Consider the following 17,139-nt stretch of genomic DNA (forward strand, 5'->3'; position numbering starts at 1 on the left):
CACAAGCAAAAAGAACAAGTGTACTTACAAGCTTTCCTACAAACTTAGTAAAGGACTGTACTGTTTTGTTAAAGTGCTGAAATATTTATTTTCTGTTGCACCAGAATGTATTGACAAGATTAGTCATTTGATACAGCTGGTAGTGGTATTTTACTTTGAGGTTACTTTATCAATTCAAAAATAGAAAACTGCTGTGTACAAAAAAAAAACATGTTGTGGGAGATATATTTCGTACACAAAACTTTGCATTTATTTTTGTAATCTTTTTTTAAATCACAGGTAACTTTACAGATCAATTAGTGTGCACTTTCATAGACAGCTAAACATCAAATTAATCTTACAAGTCGCTTACTCAGACCACCCAAGTGATTACACATTTCGCTGGCCAGACCCGCAAATTGACATTAAAACCCGCAGACCCACGACAGTCATTGTACAACCCGCAAAATACAACTTCTATGTAAGATTGGATTTAAGGTCGGTCTTGGCTTGGCACGAAACTAGAGTCCGAATAATGATTTTCACTTTGAGGAAGTCTGTCCAGCTTGTCATTCCTGGGGTTAATTGTGAATGGGGGAATGATTCATTGACAAGCTGCGAAACACAGCACTGACTACCGTCCAAAACATGTCAATCATTACAGGAAGCAGCTGGCCCGTCAATGTGAACTTCCTGCTCCTGAACCAGCTGGATGCATCCCTCACCTTTAAAAAAAAAAAAAACAATAAGCATGGACCAGTTCGTTTTTAAAAGAAAAATGCTAGATGAGCAGATTCAAAGATACACTTGGGTGTACAGCAGAACGTTTTATAGCAAGACAGCTGCTTGAATGTTATTGATGGTGTCCTTTAGTAGATTGTAAGTGCACGGACTCTGCCAGCTTTGGATACCCAATAGCATCAGCTACACAGACCGAGCGGACGCTTGTTGGAATTATTATTGCTGAGCCTGTTTTCTGCAACTTGTATTTCATGGGCTCTATGTCTCCATTTGTGGCAGTTCAGAAAAGAAGGACGTTTTTATTAAAACTGCATAACCAGGAATAAGTTACTGCAGTTCATTCATTCATTTATAGTAAAGAATTAAAGCAGGCTTACATTTGGTAAGAATGATTAATTATGGGAACAAAATATGGTAAAATAAAGTGTACTTTTTATAAGGAGCATTTTGTATGAAACTTTTTTCTGATTTGCTTCTATTATTTAGCCTAGTTCTCTGGATATACCCAAGGCAAGTCTGTGCAGATCTCCGCCCTCTTCGCAATGGAGTAGGAGGTGCTAAAGAACTATCAGCATTACTGACCAATAAGAAAAGGATCGCTGCAAAGTACTGACCAACCCTTCAGGGCCTCATAGATCTGATCTGATCACATTTCACAGTGAAAAGGCTATAGCCATCATTTTTATACTTGCTAATTCACAGTTCCAGTTTGTTAGCAAAAGCCAAAATATGTGCATCAAGTCCATGATCCATATCTTTATTCCACCACAGGCATCTAATCCATCCTCTCTTCAGCGCGGAATGGGATAAGCAGGAAATCTAGCCATCAGTAAAGTGTTACCTCATTCAGCCTGGGAGGGACCACAATGAGTGGCTGTGTAAAGAAATCTGGCTGCAACAATGAAGGATTATGCTTGAAACCCTTCGTGTTAAATAGATTACAACATTTTACCGGATTATCCCAAGTTATGCTGATGAATATTTCAAATCTTCTAAATTAAGCTTTTTTATGATGGGTCTGTCAGGAGTCTAAACGATCCTTTCAAACCCATCTTTCATGGACATAGTTAATAAATCTGACTTGTTTTTGACAAAACTGGTATGTCTTGGTTAAGAGACTGTGCTGTTTGTACCCCCTCCTAACGAAAACACAAGAGCCAGTGGAATAGCATTATGGAGCAAAGCCATGATTAATAACCAGTATAAAGGGCTGGCTTATAACAAGGGGGTACTTTCATGAAGTATCTGTGTATATTGACAGTGGTTACACTTATAACAAGGGGGTACTTTCATGAAGTATCTGTGTATATTGACAGTGGTTACACTTATAACAAGGGGGTACTTTCATGAAGTATCTGTGTATATTGACAGTGGTTACACTTATAACAAGGGGGTACTTTCATGAAGTATCTGTGTATATTGACAGTGGTTACACTTATAACAAGGGGGTACTTTCATGAAGTATCTGTGTATATTGACAGTGGTTACACTTATAACAAGGGGGTACTTTCATGAAGTATCTGTGTATATTGACAGTGGTTACACTATGTCAAAAAAAGAAAGAGCACAACAAAATTGTAGCACTTTGGTCCCATTCTTCCACTGGCTTAAACGGTCGCTGTCCTTGTGCTATCATTGCCCTTAAATACAGAACCATTGCCCAAACGCAGTGCTCAACAGGAATCAAAATACCAACAGAATATTTAGAACGCTTTCATGTTATTCTTAAAAGAGGCCGGTGATGTCAAGAAATATTGCTGAGTGATTGTTCAGTTTTAATAGCTTAACCATGGGAGGGTAATACAGGAATAATTTTAAGCAAGCTCAAGTTGTGAAAGTAATTTGCTATCTGCTTTAAGTCCTGCAAGCCTTCAAAAGGAGCATTTTATTTTTGGGTAAGGTTGCTCTGAACTCTAGATGCAGCAATACATTACACAGTTTAGTATTAGCTATTGCTTAGTCCTGTGCTAGGAGTCATTAACAGTACATACATTTCAGGAATAATTTAGGTCAGCACCATCTTCCTGTTGTTTGTGACTAATGATAAATAAATTGGCAGCGTGCACATATTTTTTCCCAGAAACAGATCCTGCACACTATATTGTGAACAGAAAGTTGAGTCCCACAGGAGCTAATTAAATTGTTTTCTCTATTGAAAAAGCAGCTCCACTCCAATGAACCAGTGATAAAAAGCTGTGTGGTTAAAAAAGCAATACCTGCTATTCAAATTAATATTCCTGCCTTATTCTTTATTGAACAGAAATGCAACTTTCTATATTTAATTTGTGGTAAAATGTGTTATATTTATTAACATCTTTATTAGATAGCCAAAAAAAAAATAAAAAAATCAAGAGTCAATATAATCATTGTACTGAGTAATATAACAAATATACAGATTTTGACATAATAAGCCACCATGTCAAATGGAAGCTAAGTCATTTTTTCACAGAAGTGTCAATTTCCTTCCAAAAAGTGCAGGGAAAAATCTGAAACAGATATGAAATGAAACAGGCAGCATTTCATCCTGGCAGTTGTTTGTATGTTATTTGCATGTTTGGTACATCTCATCACCTTGCTGCACAATGCATTAGTTCTCTATGGCCTCTGGCCGTGATATATGCAAGACTGCTATCTACAGTGCCATGGATTCCCCTGATATTTGTGATCTTAGATGGCTTAGATGAGTGCTTTCTGGTTACTCTGCTTTATATTATCTTCATTAACAATGGAAAGCTGGAAGCTATTCTTGGAACTAAACACACTGGAGATGCAGCAGTATGTAATTCATGCCTGATCCACTGTCTGTCAATGTTGCACCAGCAGCAAGGCAACCTGGTCTCACTAGAAAAGCATCAACTCAGTAGCGCAATATGTCTTCCAATTTACATTCCTGTGAGCACGCATTCTTGCCGCTACCAACAATGCATCGCGGCTGTTTTTACCATGAAATCCTCCGATGTACTGCGAAATGAAACGGAAATCAACCATTTTCCCCACCGAATGTTTTCAAAACGTATATTCCAATTGTTGCATTTATACATTGATGTTTTCAAAACGTATATTCTAATTGGTGCATTTATACCAATTATTTATTTGATTTAGAACGACCAATTTGTTTGCTTTTAAACCAATTAAATTGTTACAAAAAAAAAAGACTATTCTATGTCCTATCATTTTAATTCTGTACATGGGCTTGTTGTACTAGTGCTAAAATATACAGTGCCTTTTTTCTTTATACATTTACACGAAACCTCGCTTAATATAATTGTAGGAGTGTCAGCACTGTACTTGCATCCAGAGCACGTCTGCCGATGAAAATAAAAATACAGGTATGTGATCAGGTGCAGTGGTGCAGTAAATAAATCCAGTCCACACAATCCTTTTCTCCCAAAACAGTCTGTGGACTTTAATAATAATAAAAATAATAACAACAAACACAAAATAAGTCCACCCCTTTACCAGCGATGGTATTGGGGGGGGTACACGGCAGCTTTTCTAAAAATAAACAAAAACGGGACTTTGTCCGTCCCCGCGTTCTCTGTGCGCGCAGTGCTCTCGCTCCAGAGAAGCGTGGTGCCGTGAGTGGTGCTGTGCTGTGCTGTGCTGTGCTGTGCAGTGCAAGGACGTGCTCTTTATCAATCGCCGGTCCGCGGCTCACTCCTCCTCTGCAACACAAAACACACGTAATCCAAACTCATAAAAACAATACAGGCTCCGGCCGTTTGCATTTCATTCTCAGCGCAAGGGGAGGTTTTGACATAGCTGCTTCCCCTTTGTACCCAGCAAACTCCTCCCTGCAGCCAACGCGTCGCCATGATTTCTCCAATAGAGGGCTGCCCCGCAGCTGACTGCAATGGAATCGTCCTGAGTACTTGCAGCTACGCGCCCCTCCTAATATGGTCACCTTCCGGTTTCCACCTACCACCGAGGTGGCAGATCTAGGCGGCAGCTTACCTTCCCCCTTACACAGCGCCCTTTCTAATCGGGAGGGAGATTTGCAGCATCGATCCTTTCTCTCTCTATCACATATCTCACCCCTCAGAGTGATGCCGAAGGAACACTCGGCCAACACTACATTCCCCAATGGTCCCCCCTCCCTTGAAAAAAAATCTGCATTTTGATGCTCCTTACCCGCACGATGTTTCACTGTATAGTGGAAGGGTTGCAGCGCCAGATACCACCGAGTTATCCGAGCGTTATTGTCCTTCATCGTGTGTAACCACCTTAAAGGAGCATGATCAGTGACAAGAGAGAAAGAACGCCCCAACAAGTAATAGCGAAGAGCATGAGTAGCCCATTTGATGGCTAAACACTCCTTCTCAATGACAGAGTAGTTAATTTCCCTAGGAGCCATTTTTTTGCTCAAATAAATGATAGGGTGTTCCACTCCGTCAACTTGTTGGGACAGGACCGCCCCCAGACCAATGTGGGAGGCATCAGTCTGAAGGATGAACTCTTTGCTGAAATCTGGTGAAATCAGAGCGGGAGCTTGACAGAGTCGCTTCTTAATCATATCAAATGCTTCCTGACACTGCCCTGTCCATTTAACTAATTTTGGAGCAGCCTTTCGGGTGAGATCGACCAGGGGGTTGACTATGGTGGCATACTCGGGGATAAAACGGCGATAATAGCCGGCTAACCCCAGTAGTGATCTCACCTGTGACTTGGTTCTCGGGATCGCCGTCTCCACCAGCGCCTGGACTTTGGAGGCGATAGGCTTTACCCGGCCATTACCCATAATATAGCCAAGATACTGGGTCTCCTGTTTGCCAAATGCACACTTGCCCAGCTTGGCTGTTAGCCCAGCCCCCCTTAGAGACTGTAGGACGGCTGAAAGCCTAATAATATGCTCCTTCCAGGTGGAGCTAAAAATCACTACATCATCGATGTATGCGGCTGCGTACTGATGATGAGGAGCCAAGACCTGGTCCATCAGTCTCTGAAAGGTGGCGGGAGCTCCATGCAACCCGAAGGGCATGGTCCGGAAATGGAACAAGCCATCTGGGGTAGAGAAAGCAGTTTTCTCTTTTGAGCTCTGAGTGAGTGGAATCTGCCAGTACCCCTTCGTCAGATCCAAAGTCGAAATTAACCGCGCCTTACCCAGTCGGTCGAGGAGCTCGTCCACTCGGGGCATTGGATACGCATCAAACTTAGAGATGGCATTGACCTTCCGGAAATCCACACAGAACCGAGTGGAGCCGTCCTTTTTGCCCACCATCACGATAGGACTGCACCACTCGCTCCGGGAAGGCTCAATGACTCCAAGCCTGAGCATATCCTCCACCTCCTCGTGAACGGGACCCCTGCGACTCTCCGGGATCCGGTACGGTCTCTCTCGGACCCTGACACCTGGCGGAGTAATAATAGCATGAGAAATAACATTAGTCCTGCCGGGCAAATCAGAAAAAACATCACTAAACCTTTCCACCAACTGGAAGAGCTCACGTTCCTGATCCGGAAGTAACTGTTCTCCCATCGGAATGTTAGTTGCAGCTAATGGATTGACAGTGGGACCAAAATCCTCTTCTAAACTGTCACCAGCTATAAACAGGGCCTCCCTTTCATTCCAGGGTTTTAGCAAGTTAATGTGATAAATTTCTGTCTTATTTCGGCGATTGGGTTGTCTAATTTCATAATTCACATTACCAATTCCCCGTATCACCTCATATGGCCCCTGCCATTTAGCATACAACTTAGACTCTGATGAAGGAAGTAGCAGCAGTACTTTATCACCCGGCCGAAAAGTCCGAATTCTTGCTTGTTTGTTGTACTGCTGCTCTTGGCGATGCTGAGCTAGTTTTAGGTTTTCTTGTGCCAAACGACCAACCAATTCCAGGCGGTCTCTTAACAGGATTACGTATTTGACTATGTTTTTGGAAGTTTTTGTTTGCTCCTCCCACCCTTCTTTCACAAGATCCAGAATGCCCCGTGGTTGCCTCCCATACAGCAGCTCAAAGGGAGAGAACCCAGTCGAGCTCTGAGGCACCTCTCTCACTGCAAACATCAGGTAGGGGAGGAGTTTAGCCCAATGTTTCTGCTCTTGGGTGACAAACCGCTTCAGCATCTGTTTTAAAGTCTGATTAAAACGTTCCACCAAACCGTCCGTCTGCGGGTGATAAACAGAGGTTCGAATGGACTTAATTTGCAACAATTTATACAATTCTTTCAAACACTGTGACATGAAGTTCGTTCCGTGATCAGTGAGGATTTCTTTTGGAATCCCTACTCTCGTTATAATCTGTACTAACTCTCGAGCAACTGCTGCGGCACTAGTAGATCTCAATGGTACTGCCTCTGGATATCTGGTCGCGTAGTCCACCACTACCAAAATATGCGTGTATCCAGAGTCAGACTGGCTCAAGGGACCCACTATGTCCATAGCAATGCGTTCAAAGGGAACTGAGATCAGGGGCAGTGGGACCAGCGGGGCCGGGCGAACCCGCCCCGGCGCTACTTGCTGGCATTCCGGACACCCCGCTACATATCGCGTCACCTCACTATAGACTCCCATCCAATAAAATCGAGCCAATATTCGTTCCCGAGTCTTATCGCTACCTAAATGGCCCGAACATGGGACATCGTGAGCCAACCGCATGATCTCACGTCGAAAAGACTGAGGAACGAGTAATTGTGTTACAATCTGGCTTGTGCTCGTGGCTTGGGATACCCTATACAGCAAATGCCCGACAATAATGTGGTGAGGATATGTAAGCGGCCGGTTATCCTCTACATCCTTCCCCTCGATAGACCGAACCTGCCCCCAGATGTGTGCCAGCGAAGGATCATTCTTTTGTTCCAACGCTAGGTCCACATCTCGGTCCCAGAACTTCGGGATATCGAGCGGAGCTACAGTAGCTTCAGCACTGGGGGCCCCAGTAACCTGCCCCCGCAGGTCACACTGAGTCCCAATCCCCTTTCCCTTACATTTAACAGACTCTGAAGTTTCCCCCACCAAACCCCAGCCTTGTCTTATTGACATTCCTTCCCATTTTTCGACCCTTCGCTCTTTTTTTGTTTTTTTCGGGCGAAATCGGGAATAGAACAAATCAGCTTGCAGCGGGAATATTTTCCCAATAGTTTCCCCCGCTGCTCCCATGGTCTTACCGGAGACTGGCGTTACCGTTTTATTAATCATCGTTTCAAAATATGGCCAGTCTCGACCTAAAATAACTGGATATGGCAACTTTGCAGCCACTGCCACGATTACGCGGCGGGAATGACATCCAATCGTCACATCTAATTTAGTGAGGGGGTAGTCCTTGTTATCCCCGTGAATACAGGAAATGACCACGACCCCGCGTGACCACCAAGGTACCCCCGCCAACAGAGCTTCTTCAATTAAAGTCTGCCCACATCCTGAGTCCACTAACGCGTGGGTACTCACATCACCAACCCGTACATCAACAATGCAAGGCCCCTCCCAATCATTACCCCTGGACTTACCTGGTGCTGTTGGTAGGTAATGGGAGGCCGCACCACATTCCATCGCCGCCGGACAATTCCGCGCAAGGTGGCCGACCTCATGGCACCGGTAACACGTGGGGTGAAAGGGCGCCCACGGAGCTTGCGTGTCCCGCTGCCGGTTCGGCAGTGGGGAGGGGTTCTCTGCTCTCACCCCGCTGGGGGTCGACCTCGCCCTCCATTGGGGTGGAGGAAGGCCACCCGTGGGGTGCCGATGAGAAGTAGCCCCGTGGGGGGAGGGGGTGAAGTGCTGTGGGGGTCCTGTCCTTGGAGTCGGTCCTGTCCGGGGTCGGTTGGAGGGAGGAGCGGGGGTAACGACCACAGGAGCTGATGCCAAGGCATCCTCATACCCCTCAGCCAATCGGACTGCTGCCTCTAGCGTGGTGGGTCGATGCCTGGTGACCCAGTTCTGGGTGTCCGGCCCCAGCACCTTCACGAACTGCTCTATGGCAATCAGCTCGGTGATCTTTTCTGCATCGTTGGTGCCGGGGCAGAGCCACCGGGTCACATGATCCACTAGTTGCTGGGCCACCACGCGGGGTCGCAGTCCTGGGGGGCGCTGGTACTCCCGGAACCGGCGGCGATGTGTCTCCTCTGTGATGTCCAGCCGCTGGAGAATGGCCTGCTTCACCTGGTCGTACACCAGGGCTTGCTCATGTGTCAAGGCTTGGTAGGCTGCCTGGGCCTCTCCGATCAAATTGGGGCCCAACTGGGTAGCCCACCACTCCCGAGGCCACTGAGCTGCTGTTGCCTGCCTTTCAAAGGCAACTAAGTAAGCCTCAGGGTCATCCTCCAGCGACATCTTCACTACCCTTACCCTTGGTAGGGGTACTGCTGGTTGAACCGCCGGTTCCCTCCCCCGATTGGCCTCCAGGAACAAGCCATGCATCCTTTCCATCATGGCCGTCAATGATTCCTGATGCCTCCGCTCCTGCGCCTCCAACAGCGCTGCCAATGCGGTTGGGTCCATTTATAATCCCACTTCTGACACCAAGTGTGATCAGGTGCAGTGGTGCAGTAAATAAATCCAGTCCACACAATCCTTTTCTCCCAAAACAGTCTGTGGACTTTAATAATAATAAAAATAATAACAACAAACACAAAATAAGTCCACCCCTTTACCAGCGATGGTATTGGGGGGGGTACACGGCAGCTTTTCTAAAAATAAACAAAAACGGGACTTTGTCCGTCCCCGCGTTCTCTGTGCGCGCAGTGCTCTCGCTCCAGAGAAGCGTGGTGCCGTGAGTGGTGCTGTGCTGTGCTGTGCTGTGCTGTGCAGTGCAAGGACGTGCTCTTTATCAATCGCCGGTCCGCGGCTCACTCCTCCTCTGCAACACAAAACACACGTAATCCAAACTCATAAAAACAATACAGGCTCCGGCCGTTTGCATTTCATTCTCAGCGCAAGGGGAGGTTTTGACATAGCTGCTTCCCCTTTGTACCCAGCAAACTCCTCCCTGCAGCCAACGCGTCGCCATGATTTCTCCAATAGAGGGCTGCCCCGCAGCTGACTGCAATGGAATCGTCCTGAGTACTTGCAGCTACGCGCCCCTCCTAATATGGTCACCTTCCGGTTTCCACCTACCACCGAGGTGGCAGATCTAGGCGGCAGCTTACCTTCCCCCTTACACAGCGCCCTTTCTAATCGGGAGGGAGATTTGCAGCATCGATCCTTTCTCTCTCTATCACAAGGTAACAAAACAGTATTCGGTTCAACAGAGACAGTCAGTAGCTTAAAAACAAATAAGCTAAATGAATAAAAATACGGGTAACAACAAAACAATATTTGGTTCAACAGAGACAGTCAGTAGCTTAAACACATTCAAGCTAAGTGCTCCATGTTTCTGTGTAGTTTGAAATTTGAATGTGCCGCCCCTGCTTGCTCTGCGGCGCGACGGGATGTTGAAGAGAATTGTGAGATATGTGGGATCGAGTCATAGAAGCAAAGGTATATTTCAAGTTTTTAAAACGACATATCCTGGCCATATAGAGATACTATATGGGCACAGCACCCCACAAGCCTTACCCCAGTTCAGAATAAGAAACCATAAGAAAATATTTGGTGGATTGCATGAACATAAGAAGAACATAAGAACGTTTACAAACAAGAGGAGGCCATTCGGCCCATCTTGCTCGTTTGGTTGTTAGGGAGTTGCCTTGTTGCCATGCCATGCTGGTTGGTGTAGTCGGAAAATTCATGACTCAAGTGGGACAAACCTCCAAACATGTTATTTAAATGCACTGGGTCCAGGAGAAAGATGAGGGAGAATACGGGATTCTACTGGTGCTGGTGCCTCTTGGTGGCTTAGAATTAGCCTTTCCAATTGTACAGGGAGAGCAATGTCAGCCCTCAAAGAATTCTGCATGAATGTTACATACAGCTTGTACACTGTACTCTCTTTGTAATATTCTACATAAATCTAACATTATCAGAAATGAACTGCACAATGCAGTACTAATGCTTAAAGCACACTGTATGTATGTATTATATATCTTGCATACAGGACTCACTTGGTGATAAGGAGGCTGCTTCATGAAAAAGGCACAAATGCACTTATCCACTATTAATTACTGTTTATATATTCCCCTGAAGATTGTGTCAATTCAATAGCAGTTTTAAAAAAAAACAGTGTCATTTAATGGTTGTTAAAGCAAACAACACAGATTTGGTAGTATTTCAGAATATATATATATAGCCTGTTCACCATAACCTAATGCTGAGCTATTTAAGACAGACTGCTAATAATCCTTTTTGATTAGTAATTCTGACATTTCAATTCTCCATTGCATGGCTGTGAACAGCAGTAATGCACTTAATACACAGATCACATAAATAATTACATTTCAATTCTCCATTGCATGGCTGTGAAAAGCAGTAATGCACTTAATTATTATTATTTTATTATTATTTATTTCTTAGCAGACGCCCTTATCTAGGGCGACTTACAATTGTAAGTCGCCCTGGATAAGGGCGACTTACCTACTTAATACACAGATCACATAAATAATTACATTTCAATTCACTCCGTATCTGTTTCTATATTTTCATTTAAAAACAAACAATGTCCTGATTTGCATACCACCATAACACAGATTTCAACTAACTTGTTTAAATCCAAGCATGTAAGAATTAATTAAACCTCCATCTAGTTGTATAAAATGATAGAAGGCAGATTTCAGTCCAAATGAAAGTTGATGGCTATCTTTTCATATGCTTCTCCAGATAAGGGGCTTATTGCAGCAGATGTACTGTAGAAATCCATTCAAACAGATTGGATTGGGAAAAAAAATGATGTATTATTATTTTGACGAAATGAAAATGATTGCCCTGTGCTGTTATTTGCCCTTCAGCAAGTATTAATAAATAATAATAAAACAAATACATACAGGTAATTACATATGTTAAGTGCACAGAAATGAAGACAGTCAATAGAATTTTAAGCTAGACTGCAATTGTATTTATGATAGAAAGTTGGAGAGATGGATATACATGTTGGGCTTGGAAGTTCCTGTACACACATCCAGGCAAGATAATATCATTATTGTGCCACTTGGCTGACTTAAAATGAATACACCTGAAAGCAGCAGCTTCATTGTCACTTACAACGTCTCACCTGAAAAACGGAGCACAAGGAGATCAAGTGACTTGCTCAGGGTCACACAGCGAGTCAGTGAGTGAGCAGGGATTTGAACCGGGACCTTCTGGTTACAAGCCCTTTTCTTTAAACACTGGACCACACAGCCACCTCCTAAAAGTTTGCTATAACTTCAGTGTCTCAGCAGTGAAGTAAGCAGTTTGCGCTCGCTGTGGAGAGAGCTTGCTAACACTTCCGGTATTACAGGATTTCAAAATTGAGATCAGAGCAACTTAGCGGCTCTTTTGAACACAAATCAACTCTCCCTAGAATGAAACAATGCAAGCCACTCCACTTACCACAGGGACTTCTATCATGTTCCATGCCGGTGCATTCACGCCAGTCATGTGAAAATGATTCCTTCATACTGAGATGCTCATTTGTGTCAATATACAAAGACTAGCCACCTGGGGCTGACATTTAGTCAATGCAGCTGCAGCACATACTGTGAAAACCAACAGCAAAAAAAAAAAAAAAAAACGGGAAAGAGGCCATTTGTTTTTGTAACCTTTGCTGTTGATATAGTGTTATGTTGACCTTAGCAGACCATATGCAAACTCAAGACTTAACCATTTGGAAAGGTGACTGAAGCCTGTGGGTCTTTATTCATTGTAAATGTGCTTAGAATGTTTCAGCTATCCTGCTGTGGAAGATCTCTTTGAAATTGAGATTACCAAGGCTAAGACAACTGTGTTCAGATTTCTATCTGGGTGTACAGTGGGGAGTAACGATCAATGCCTATTGCAAGATACCGGTTCTGTTAACAAAAATAACCTATAATCTGAACACATAGGCAGCAGAATGTATTGACTTTGATGCTTTGGATTTACCGTATTTTAACTCATTTGGTCTCACAGTGTGCCGAGATCATGATTTTCACAGCTATAAATCCTGCCTATGAATTACAATTCACCCAATTATTATTATTATTATTATTTATTTCTTAGCAGACGCCCTTATCCAGGGCGACTTACAATTGTTACAAGATATCACATTATTTCACATTATACAGATATCACATTATTTTACATACAATTACCCATTTATACAGTTGGGTTTTTACTGGAGCAATCTAGGTAAAGTACCTTGCTCAAGGGTACAACAGCAGTGTCCCCCACTGGGGATTGAACCCACAACCCTCTGGTCAAGAGTCCAGAGCCCTAACCACTACTCCACACTGCTGCCCAAGTGAGTGGTCTTCCAAATCCACGTGTGTTTGCAGTACGGCTCTGTCCACGTTCTGGGAGGTGTGAAAGTGAAGGGACGAGCTCGCTTTCACCAGGCTGATATTCTCACTCTACTTCACAGGTGTTTAGCATCAGACATCCGCTAAACAGACAGGACTCAGATATACGTGACATTAGAGGGTGTCACCACAAGCAATACAGCCTTCCTACTTACCAGCAGGGCCAGTCGCTGCTAGATCATGTTCTGGTTATCCCACACAGGATGTGAACTTTTTTACAAGGACAAAAGTGAATTATTTATGCTATGAGCAGCACAGTTCTTTATTTTTTGAACATTTTTTGTAACATTATTATAAATAATGAAACTAATGAAAACATCAGGGGCCGGTTGTACTAACGAGATCAAAAAACAGGATCAGATCCGGGGTCACTGGAGCCGGATCTTGAGAAGGTGTTGTACTAAACGGATCATGAGCAGGCTCCACTGATCTGATTTTTTTATCTGATTCTGGCGCAGCGCATGCCGTAACTAGGGAAACTGACCAATGAGAAGCAAATATTCGTGGCACAGCGTTTAAAGGTTTTTTTTTTAATCCTGTTCATACTGGAACCTATTAGAAGCAACTACTACATTTCGAAAAAGGATGAGTGTTTTTTAAAAATGTAGTACTAGAGGTGCAATACAATTACATCCCAAAAGTAGACAAATCTAAATCTAAAACAAAATGGCCAAAATGGTTTAACAGATCAATTAAAAAAAAAACATTCAGCGAAAAAAGGCACTTTACAGAGCTTTTAAAAGGGACCAAAAACAAATCACACAGAAAGAGTACTTGGAACTGCAAACGCACGTCAAAACAGAAGTTAGAAAGGCCAAGGGAGAGATAAAAATGAACATTGCTAAGGGGGCTAAAACCAATTCCAAAATGTTTTTCCAATATTATAACCGCAAGAGAACATTCAAAGAGGAGGTTAAATGTCTAGGAGATACAAATGGCAAAATCATAGACGAAGAAAAAAAAATAGCAAATATATTAAATTATTACTTTTCACAAGTTTTTACGAAGGAGGATACGGACAACATGTGGTTAACATGTAGAAACAGAAAGTACTGATTAGAGAAGAAACCTCAAAATGGAGCGAGGTAACCAGTGGAGTACCACAGGGATCAGTATTAGGTCCTCTGCTATTCCTAATCTACATTAATGATTTAGATTCTGGTATAGTAAGCAAACTTGTTAAATTTGCAGATGACACAAAAATAGGAGGAGTGGCAAACACTGCTGCAGCAGCAAAGGTCATTCAAAATGATCTAGACAGTATTCAGAACTGGGCAGACACATGGCAAATGACATTTAATAGAGAAAAGTGTAAGGTACTGCACACAGGCAATACAAATGTGCATTATAAATATCTTATGGGAGATACTGAAATTGAAGAAGGGAACTATGAAAAAGACCTAGGAGTTTGTGTTGACTCAGAAATGTCTTCATCTAGACAATGTGGGGAAGCTATAAAAAAGGCCAACAAGATGCTCGGATGTATTGTGAAAAGTGTTGAATTTAAATCAAGGGAAGTAATGTTAAAACTTTACAATGCATTAGTAAGACCTCATCTAGAATATTGTGTTCAGTTCTGGTCACCTCGTTACAAAAAGGATATTGCTGCTCTAGAAAGAGTGCAAAGAAGAGCAACCAGAATTATTCCAGGTTTAAAAGGCATGTCGTATGCTGACAGGCTAAAAGAATTGAATCTATTCAGTCTTGATCAAAGAAGACTACGCAGTGATCTGATTCAAGCATTCAAAATCTTAAAAAGTATAGACAATGTTGACCCAGGGGACTTTTTCGACCTGAAAAAAGAAACAAGGACCAGGGGTCACAAATGGAGATTAGATAAAGGGGCGTAGCGAAAAGATGTACAAACCATGGTAAACTGCAAAATGACCATAACAATGTACAAAGGCAAACTTTCTTTATGGGCAAAGGCAGAAACATCCATCTGCCTGACCTCTCTCAGCATCATGCAAAAAGCACTAGCTGACATTTCCATACTCTTGTGTGTCTTCATCCTGTGAGTCCACTTTAACTGTGGCGTTAGCGAGACATTTCCATACTTTACACCCTCAGAAAGGCTCCCCGAGCTCACAGTGCCAAGTGTGTGAGTAAGAGGCTGAATCTGTGATGTCCTCAGGGAAGGGACTACAAGGCTGGGGAAGTGGAATGCCAGCAAAATGTTCTTGGCTCACCTAATTTAACCCGCCAGATTCATACTGCTGCAAAAGAGCTGTGTACAGGCACAGACCATGAGAGCAGAGAAATGTCACAAGTCACCTCTGAACGCTGCTTCACAGAACTGGAAGAAGTTCAGGAACAAAGCACTTGATCTGAAAAAATGTGTTCCATTGCTCCAGCGTGGGAAAGCGGCGCTGTACAGAGATGCATTCTGTCTGTCTGGAATAGCTGAGCTCCATAGGGAAAGCATACGCCACGAGACTCACAGACTCCAAAAAGATAAATCACATTAATTCCCTTTTTCCCCCCCTTTTAAAATTTAGTAGTTGCCAATTCATTTTACCCCGTTTTTCTCCCAATTTGAAATTACCAATTGTATTTAGGCTCAGCTCACCGCTAGCACCCCCGCGCTGACTCGGGAGCAGCGAAGACAAACACACGCTGTCCTCTGAAACTTGTGCCGTCAGCCGACCACTTCTTTTTACTCTGCAGGTCCGCCATGCAGCCAACCCAGAGCTACAGCGTCGGAGGACAACACAGCTCTGGGCAGCTTACAGGTAAGCCCACAGGCGCCCGGCCAGACTACAGAGGTCGCGGGTGCCTGGTGAGCCAAGGACACCCTAGCCAACACAATCATTATTTGGGCTCAAAAGGCCAGGACAGTCACAAATGTGCACTCACTCTCCTCCATGAAACCCAAAGACAGTCTTGCAGATTATCCAGGGTCGAAATAGAACCACCTCTCATCAGCCGCTGGTCCCCCAAGACTTGCAGGCACCTGTTAGAACCGAAGAGCTGGTGTACCGCGTATTAAATTTGTCCCCTTGCACAATCGCCTCGAAGTCCTTTTGGATACCCCACAAAACCCTGGGCCCGGGTACCTGCAGAAACAATTGCCCAAAATAGTAAAAGAATCAGATGTGAATATGCAATCCTGAACATGCAGTCCCGGCACATAAACAAAAGTATACCGGAGGAATCTCATTGTGTTTAACTCCACCTTCTGTGATTCTATACGCTATTCATTTATAACCTCCTGCAAGGTAGTTAATTTAATCATGTAGATTACACTACATCATAAGCCATTCATTTAAGTGTAACAGGCATAGCACTGTTTTACACGCACTGGTTCTTCCGCAAACTGTTTGTAACATGAAAACTTTCAAAGAAATTTGTACTTCCCATACATCACGTAATTATCCATTTCTTCATTCACAGGTCCTTCTTTTCGTCTCCCATCTGCTTTTGACCGCTTCCACAATCCTTCCCTGCAGTGCCTTGATCGCTGCACCAGTTCCTGGATCCCCGCACAGTTCCTGGATCGCCCCAGCTCCTTCCTGTGGCTTCCCCTGTTTCTCTCTCCTGAGTGCACCTAAGTAGCAGTTTATATAGGGTAGGTAAGCTGTTAATGGCTGGATGGTTTCAGCTGTGGATGGTCTTTTTGAGTGATCTATTTAAGTGTCTGTGCTGTAATACAAAAAAAACTAAAAAAAACGCCATTCCAAACAGTGGGCTGCTTCTCCCTCATAAATCAAAAAGGGGTAAAAATCTGTCTTCATTTATGTTTACAACAATGTAAGAACATAAGAACATAAGAAAGTTTACAAATGAGAGGAGGCCATTTGGCCTATCTTGCTCGTTTGGTTGTTAGTAGCTTATTGATCCCAGAATCTCATCAAGCAGCTTCTTGAAGGATCCCAGGGTGTCATCTTCAACAATATTACTGGGGAGTTGGTTCCAGATTCCCACGAGTCTCTGTGTAAACAGTGTCTCCTCTTTTCTGTTCTGAATGCCCCTTTATCTAATCTCCATTTGTGACCCCTGGTCCTTGTTTCTTTTTTCAGGTCGAAAAAGTCCCTTGGGTAGACATTGTCAATACCTTTTAGAATTTTGAATGTTTGA

General features: G+C 43.6%; 1 protein-coding gene across 1 annotated transcript; it reads right to left on the reverse strand.

Annotated features, from left to right (window-relative positions):
* Positions 1 to 4,100: 4,100 nt before the first annotated feature.
* LOC131737562 (zinc finger and SCAN domain-containing protein 29-like) lies at positions 4,101 to 9,847 on the reverse strand. The gene is made up of 2 exons (XM_059027746.1): positions 8,164 to 9,847; positions 4,101 to 4,385 (listed from the first exon to the last, which is right to left on the reverse strand). Exons 1-2 carry the CDS (start codon positions 9,149 to 9,151, stop codon positions 4,375 to 4,377), a joined length of 999 nt encoding a protein of 332 aa, XP_058883729.1. The 5' UTR covers positions 9,152 to 9,847; the 3' UTR covers positions 4,101 to 4,374.
* Positions 9,848 to 17,139: the final 7,292 nt, after the last annotated feature.

The sequence above is a fragment of the Acipenser ruthenus genome, chromosome 7, assembly GCF_902713425.1.
Source record: "Acipenser ruthenus chromosome 7, fAciRut3.2 maternal haplotype, whole genome shotgun sequence".
Lineage (NCBI taxonomy): Eukaryota > Metazoa > Chordata > Actinopteri > Acipenseriformes > Acipenseridae > Acipenser > Acipenser ruthenus.

Coding starts and splice junctions, on each gene's coding strand:
- LOC131737562 (XM_059027746.1), bottom strand. CDS start 9,151: ATGGACCCAACCGCATTGGCAGCGCTGTTGGAGGCGCAGGAGCGGAGG.